This window comes from Phasianus colchicus, chromosome 17 (genome assembly GCF_987193195.1).
Source record: "Phasianus colchicus chromosome 17, bPhaCol1.hap1.1, whole genome shotgun sequence".
In the NCBI taxonomy this organism is placed as follows: domain Eukaryota; kingdom Metazoa; phylum Chordata; class Aves; order Galliformes; family Phasianidae; genus Phasianus; species Phasianus colchicus.
In genome coordinates, this window is record NC_143452.1 from 10,196,282 (window position 1) to 10,204,401 (window position 8,120).

The 8,120-nt window shown below is 62.0% G+C and overlaps 1 protein-coding gene across 1 annotated transcript; it reads left to right on the forward strand.

The window, feature by feature from the left end:
• Window positions 1-1,829: 1,829 nt before the first annotated feature.
• TCF15 (transcription factor 15) lies at window positions 1,830-5,125 on the forward strand. Its single transcript, XM_031591292.2, has 2 exons — window positions 1,830-2,405; window positions 3,853-5,125. Exons 1-2 carry the CDS (start codon window positions 1,929-1,931, stop codon window positions 3,925-3,927), a joined length of 552 nt encoding a protein of 183 aa, XP_031447152.1. The 5' UTR covers window positions 1,830-1,928; the 3' UTR covers window positions 3,928-5,125.
• The last annotated feature ends 2,995 nt before the right edge of the window (window positions 5,126-8,120 follow it).

The following is an 8,120-nucleotide window of genomic DNA, read 5'->3' on the forward strand; positions in this document are numbered from 1 at the left end:
GCTCAGCTACGGCACACAGCATGCCATACATGGGGACACACGTCCTGTCCTGCACACCGGCTGGGCAGCACAGGAAAGCCAGGCAGCTGCCTCACGTCCCTGTGCCTCAGCAGCATCCGCTGCTCCCTGCAGCCTCCCCCCACTGCACAAGTGCACACACATGAACACACATGCACACCAACACCCCATGCATGGTGGTGCCCCCAGGCAAGCCATGCTGCCCTGTGTAGCCCAGCATGGCTGGGAGCCCAGGGCTCCCCCCACTCGTCCCTGTCAGCTGGTGGCCATGTGTGGCGGCCGCACCTGAGTACACAGCCGCTGCCATCCGTCTTGCTGCCTGTCAGTGCTGGGGCGGGGGGCCCCGACTCGCACCCAGCAGGGTGCACAGGGGCTGCCTTCCTCCTGCCCCCCCTCCAGCAGCCAGCTCATCATCCCTCTTTGCAGGAGGCTGCGTCCCCCTGGGGGACCGTCCTCTGCTCCGTTGGCTGCAGGCACCTGCCTGCTCCTTGCACCTCGTGCCCAGGGTCTGTCTGTCTCCAGCTCTGCTCAAGGGACCACTTGCAGAAGATGAACTCTGGTCTGTGCCCCAAAGAACTGAGGGGGGGGCCTCACAGTCCACAGCTCAGTGAGGGGCTGTGAACATGGAGCTAGCAAGGGAAATGTACTTGTGTCTACCTAGAAGCCCAAAGCAGCCCCCAGCCTCACAGGCTGCACACCTCCAGCCCCACAGTTCCCTGACTCGGCCCTCACCCCCCTGCAGTGTGATTTACGGGCTCTGCACAGGAGGACAAATGGTGAAGGCAAACAGGGTCAGGGCCCCGCAGCAAGGGGCAGGGGGGCCTTTTGCTCCTGAGGGGACACACGGTCCTGTTACACATGAGGACAGCCCCGGGAGGGACATGGTGACATGCCATCACATGGCTCTGTGCTCCAGGACCCAGCCAGCTACCCTACCCTGGGATGTGAAGTGTGTCCATTGTGCCCATGGACACCATTCCAAGCCCCCAGCACATCCCCTTTTTGCCCCCATTGCTCTGAGCATCCTCCTGCATCCTCCCTGAGTGCAGGGAGGGGGAGGCAATCACTCAGGGAGAGCAGCCCTTGGGATACCGCAGCTCTGCCGCTCCAGGGCTCAGCTCTGCAGGAAGGGACTTGGATTTTCCATTGCTGGCACACACCTTCCTCCAGCAGAGGAAGCGCTCCTGGCATCCTGGCAGCACCTTGTTGTGGTGTCAGGGCCAAGGTTTCCATCCTCATCCTGTAGCAGCACAAAGGGTGCCATCTCTGTGCACAAGGGGCTGCAGGGCTCAGCCTGGCCACCCTTGCCCCAGCAAGGCAGTGCATCCCCTGGCCAAACACTGCTGTCCCCTCCATGGAAGAAATGTGTGCCAGCACTCCAAGGGCCACCCCTCTCCCTACCTCATCCCATTTCCTGCGCCCTTTGTGCCACTCACTGCAACCTACCGGTGGCTGAGGCCACGCAGGGCTGAGGACACACTGGAGACGCTGCATGTGGCACCTCTCCAGGGACTGTGGCACTCCCTACGGCCTGGTCATCAGTCCATGCCATGGTTTGGTACAACAGGCGGCACAACCGGGTCGTGTCACCGTGCAACCACAAAGCAACCTTTGCTTGGGGCCATGCACCGGAGCGCAGCCAGGCCAGCAACCAGCTGCAGGGGGAATCGTGATTTACACGGCCGGGCTGGGGCTGGACGCTGGCCGCCTGCCTGGCCCCGAGCCGGGGGCCGGCTGGGGGTGGGCTCCAACACCAGCCCCTCCCCGGCCGTATAAATCACGATTCCCCCCGCAGCCGTCCGTCCCAGCCCCGCTCGGACGCAGGAGCGGAGCAGCAGGAGCAGCGTGTTAGCGGGGAAAGGCTGCCCGCAGCCCGAGGGCTGCCCGCGGCGGGGCGGGGGGCTCCGGCCATGGCTTTTACCATGCTGCGTCCCATGGCTGCCCGCGTGCTCTACCCCGACATCGGCATGCTGTCGGAGGACGAGGAGAACCGCAGCGAAAGCGACACGTCGGACCAGTCGTACGGCTGCTGCGAGGGCGCGGAGGCACGGCGCAAGGTGCCCAGGAAGACGGGGCCCATGGTGATGGTGAAGCAGCGGCAGGCGGCCAACGCGCGTGAGCGGGACCGGACCCAGAGCGTCAACACCGCCTTCACGGCTCTGCGGACCCTCATCCCCACCGAACCCGTCGATCGGAAGCTGTCCAAGATCGAAACGCTGCGCCTGGCCTCCAGCTACATCTCGCACCTGGCCAACGTGCTGCTGCTGGGCGAGGGTTGCGAGGACGGGCAGCCCTGCTTCAGTGCCATCTACGGGGGCAAGGGCGATCTGGACAGCAAACAGCCTCGCAGCATCTGCACCTTCTGCCTCAGCAACCAGCGGAAAGGGGTGAGTGGGGGGGAGGGTCAGCACAGCCCTGGGATCGGGAGTCTGGGAGGATCGGCACGTCCCCGTGAGCTCCGCACGGGCTCCAGCTCTGGCCCCCGCTGGAGGCTTTGGCAGCTCCCGGCCAAATGCTGCTCAGAGCTGCACGCCCACAGTCCTGCTGGCGTCAGAGGGCCGGGCTGCTCCCCCACGTCCATCCAGGCCGGGAGCTCTCGGGGGGTTATGGTCACCCCAGGGCTGGGGCATGTGGCTGTGCCAAGAGGGAGCACGGAGCAAGCAGGCTGACCCCGTCCCCATCCCATCCCTTGTCCCCATCCCATCTCCGTCCCCATCCCATCCCCATGACCCTGTTCTCACGCCCCAAGAGCCTCCCTCAGTTGCAGCAGCAGGAGGATGGCCCCATGCAGCATGGTGCCAGATGGGGACTGGTGGTGACACAGAGCTGGAGGCTGCAGAGTGACCCCAGAGTGGGTGAGGGGCACAGTCTCCATGCTGAGCCTATCCCACCAGCCATGCTGTCCCAAGGTTTAGGAACAGTGGCCACCTACTGTTGCCAAACCCTGGGGCTGCCACAGTGTCCCTATCACTGTCCCCATCCGAGCAGTGACTGCAGAGCATTCTTCAGCCCTCAGTGCTCTTTGGGTTTCTGCTGCTCCATTTTTAATTGCTCTTCCCACTTCCGTCCCCCCCCACACTGCTTACTGGCCAAACTCTGCACCCCCTCCCAGCCTCTCCTGGGTGTCCTCCTGCCCCAGTCCTTTACAGAGCTATCCCCAGCTCCTTCTGCAATGACCAGGAGACCTGGTGGCACTGGGACTTTGGGAGCAAGGATAAGAGCTGGGTTGGGGCCCCTCTGCACCTTCTGGCTCTGGGACTGAGATGGAAATGGGCTGTCCTGGGCTGGAAATGGGCTGGAAATTGAATGTACTGGGCTGGGTTGGGCTGGAAATGGGCTGGAAATGGGCTGGGCAGGAACTAGGCTTGGCTGGAAATGGGCTGTACTAGGCTATGCTGAGCCAAGCTGGGCTCTGATAGGATGCGATGGGTTATACTGGTCTGGGCTGGGCTGGTTGCACTGAGCACTGTTGGTGTCCAAGCCCCTCATCCCCAAGCAGGGCTATGCTGGGGCTGTGTCTCTGTAATGTGGACACAGGGACATGAGGACCCAGGCCATCAACCCAGTACCGCCACATCCATGTATCCCTCCTAGGGTACCCCACATCCATGACCACATCCATGTATCCCTCCTAGGGTACCCCACATCCATGACCACATCCATGTATCCCTCCTAGGCATCACTAAACCATCCTTGCCACTTCGGCACCCTACAGGACATTCGGGTGCAGTTCCTCCACACTCACCCTTCTGGTGCCACGCACCCCTGTGTCCCCAAGGCCATTCCCACCGGGACACCCAGGCACCCCGCAGCTCTCCCCTCCTCTCTCCGCAGGGCGGCCGCAGGGACCTCGGGGGCAACTGCCTGAAGGTGAGGGGGGTGACCCCGCTGCGGGTGGCACGGAGATGAGCCGGTGCCACCAGCACCCGCAGGAGAACGGCGGCAGAGCCTGTCACAGCCAGCCCCAGAGACCGCAGCAGGAGGGAGGGAGCTGCCCGCCAGCCGCAGGCGATGTGGCACAGCAGGGTCATGGGCTGGCACCGCACCGACGCCAGCACCGGCACCAGCGCTGCGGCGAGAGGACGCTACTAGGGCTGGGAGAAGGGGTCCCGCACCCCTGGGATGGTCCAATGGGGTGGGCTGGGATGAGCAGCCCACACATGGCCGGCGTCGATGAGCTCGGGGGGGGATGGCAGCACAGCCTCGCAGGTGCTGTTGGTGCACGTGCAGCCACTTGGAAAATAAACCTTATTTTTCTGACGGGCTGGTGCCTGCCTGCTGCTCCCAACGCATGGCGTGGGGTCTTCAGCATGGCTGTGTCCCAATGTCCCTGCACCTCTGTGCCATGCTCAGGTCCCAACCACGACACTGCCTACTCTCCCTATGAGTGTGAAACCCCGTGCACCCGTGTCCCCGTGTCCCTAAGCCCTGCAGGCAGCTCTGCTCCCACGAAGATCTGGGCTATGGAGAGTTTCAAGCTGTGCAATGGGACATGTATGGGGACATATGGGACACATTGCTGGCACTTTGGGTGCGCACGCAGTGCACTGGGGTTCGTCTCTGTTTCCGCACCTTCTTCACTGCCTGGGATGCTGTGACCACTGTGACTCCCACTGCTGCCACCATGGCTGCCACTGTCTCTGTGCATGGCCATGCTCTCTAGGGCTGAAGACGCAGGGTCAAGCGGGGACGTGGGGGTTCCCAGCCCAGCCCCCCTGCTCACTGCAGGGAGCTGAGCCTGGGAAAGGTGCCGGGCTCGGGGGCGCACAGCTCCCAGGGGCTCCTGCATCCCATGGAGCTGAAACAGCTGTGGATGAGGCGGCCTGGGGCTGTTGGTGTGCCCCCCCCTAGGGCTGTGGGGTTCTCCAAGGAGAGATCCCATTGCAGAAGGGGAGCATGGGGCCCTGGTGCCATCCTCTCGCCCACCCTGGGGATGAGGTGATGGCAGGACCCCTTGGCCTCCCATGTGGCCAGGCCATGCTGGCCCCCAGCCCCCCTTTCCCTCGGGTTTGATTTATGGAGCTGACAGCACAGCGCAGCTGTGAGAGCGAGTCCCAGGCAGGGACCGGGGTGGGTGGGAGAGGTTTGTTCTCAGCGTGTCTAATGTGTCCCAGACCCCAATAAACAGCCGTGAGATTCTCCAAACATCCCCAGACACAGAATCCCTGCCCTTGGGTTTATCGGGGGGCAGGGGCTGGGGGTGGGGGCTTCACTCTGCAAACAGCTTGACCTGCAGATGAAAGGGGATTGTCCTCCTGCAGCCGCTGGGAAGCCCCCGTGCGCCCCCAGCCCCAGCAGTGCCGGTGGTCCTGGTGCTGGGACACAGTCCTGCAGCATCTCCCACATCCCCACGCTGAGGATGGAGTCCCAGTGGGTCGCAGTGCAGGAGCTGGGCAATATAGCATGTCCCAGTGCCAGGGCCACAAGTCCTAGTGTGTCCCCTCACATTCCACTGCTGGGATCATAGGTCCCAGTGTGTCCCAGTGCAGGAGCTGTGCATCTCAGTACATCCTAGTGCTGAGACCATGAGTCCCAACATGTCCCAGTGCCAGGAACATGGGTCCCAGTGTGTCACAGTATCTCTCAATGCAGGAACTGTGCACTTCAGTGTGTCCTAATGCTGGGGCTATGGGTCCAAGCATATCCCAGTAGAAAAGATGGACATCCCACCATGTCCCAGTGCTTAGCTGCAGATCTCAGCATGTCCCACTTCTGGGGTCATGGATCCCAGCACATCCCAGTACGGGTTCTGTGCACCCTAGCACGTCCCAGTGCCAAACCCATGGGTCCCAGTGCCAAGCCTGTAGGTCTCAGTGCATTCCAAACCCTCCCAACGCTGCCAGAGGGAAATGTTGACTCAGAGGCACTGGAGCTGGGCTGCTGGGAGCCAGGTGTCCCTCTGCTCCATGCAGGGTGTGCACCATGGGACCACCAGAGCCGGTCACCCGCGGACGCTGCCGGCCCCGTGCCGCGCCGTGCCGCGCTGCCTCCCGCGCTCCCCTCCCATCCTCTCCCCTTCCTGTGCGCGGACACCCTTGGAATGGCTTTTGGCTGCTTTCTCTGAGACAGGAAGGTGTCCCCGAGTCTCAGGAAGGAAAAACACTCAGTGCTGAACCCACAAAGACCGTCTCTGAGGGGCCGGGGCTGGAGACGCTCCAGGCCTGACATCACCTGGGAACTGGAACCAGAACCGCAGCTGCACTCCGCGCCTGGTATTTTTTTCTCTAACTTGTGTTTTTAAACATTCTTTTTATAGATATATTTTTTTCCCTTCTCCATTCCCCTCCCAAATATTTCAGCCTCTCCGCAGTTTAACCTTGCTGGGCCAGCAGGGTAGGAATGCAGTGGGGCTGCACCCGCAGCTCAGCGGGGCTCAGACAGGATGGAGCTGCTGCAGCCCACGGGGCTGTGAGCTTGGGGCTCAGCTCACACCAGGGCCACTGCAGAGCCCACAGTGAGCGAGCAGTTCCTGCATAGAACAGCAGGCTTGAGCCACTTCTAATGCCCATATGTGTGCAGCCATGCAAACAGAGTTGGCTTCAGACCCACCACCCAGCACCCAGCCCTCTGCAGTTTGGCAGCACCCAACTCTGCAGTGTGGCAGCACCTGTGGGTGCAGCCTGGGCTCTGCCCAGGTGAAGTTCCTATGCCTTAAATGGCATCTGCCCATGGTAAATGTCCCTGTTGCAGTTATTGCAGCCACTGCCCATGTGTGATGTACCAACCTCAGTCCGAGACTCAGCATCCATGGAACATGGAGAGAAATGGGAAGCTGTGGGAAGCTGCCCCAACGTGTCAGTGGGTACAGAACAGCAGGGAAGGAGCAGGGACAGATGGGCACAATATAAACTGGGATGGGGTGGAATGGGATGGTATGAGGTGCACACACCACAGCGCCCTGGACTGGGTGCTGGGCAATCTCTGCCTCCCTGCAGACCCCAGCACTCTGCCAGCTCTCTGGGGAAGGAAGGAGGCAAAGGTGTTGCTCTAGCACCCCGGGGCTCCTGCAGCCAAGCCCCTTGCCCTCGTGCAGCAGCCCCTGCAGAGCCACTAGTCCAATGACCCTCCATGCACTGTGTGCTCCCTAGGGTGCAGGCCCCCCCAGCAGGGACAGGGTGTGAAGCTGTGTGCGGGGTGAACGCCAGGTTAATCTCCCGCTGGAGCTTCCCTCTGCAAACAATAAGACAATGCCCGGCCGGGGGCCGCCTGCGTAACCAGCGGTGTGGAGGGGAAGTTGTAATATTTGGATTTAGCACTCAGTAAATTAAGGGAGAAAAAGGAAAAAGCGCTGGGGGTAATCAGAGTGGGGCTGGCCCTGTGCCCTGCCCTACAGTCCCAGAGGGCTCAGCTCGGCATGGGGATGGTGGCAGTGGGTAAGTGGAGGGGTCCCAGAGCTGGGCGAGCCCCCACTGCCACACAGGGCCTGAGGGTCAGGGCTCAGCAGGGCCGTAGGCAGCGCTCGCAGCAAGCACAGCATCTCCCGTGACACCAGAAAAGGGATCTGGGCCAGCAGTTTATTTTAATCCAGACCTGCTCGAGCTCATGGGAAATAAAACACTGCTTCTGCAGCTGGGGTGGTTGGGCAGGAGAGGTCTCCAGGGGCATGGCCACCTCCAGCTGACAGGGAGCGAGGTAGCAGAGGGCAAAGGAGGACAAGCAGAGCGGGGTCCCCCTCTGATGCAAGGGATCCCTCCAAACAGTGTGGCACCCCAACTCTAGGGTGCAGGGCCAGGAGCTCCTGGCAGCACCATGGAGCACACTCTGTCCTACCCAACAGTGACAGCTCTGTAGGGCTGGGTTAGCTTGGCCAAAACATAGTGGGATCTGGGCTGACTTCCGTCCTGCCTCAATCCCCAACAGGGCAGACTCCTGCCTGCAGCGACCACGTTGCAATGGACACGTGGGATTCCCTGGGGTAACGGTCTGGGGGTGTCAGGCCGGACCTCACACCAGGTCCAGCACCTTGCTGCAAGGTCCAAGATAGAGACCTGGGAGGGCTCCTATCCCACAATTGCAGCAGGGTCGCCTGGGCACCCAGGATGAACACGGAGCAGGGACAGGTGGAGGAGAGGTGACAGGTGGGCAGCAGCATGCAGGGAGGC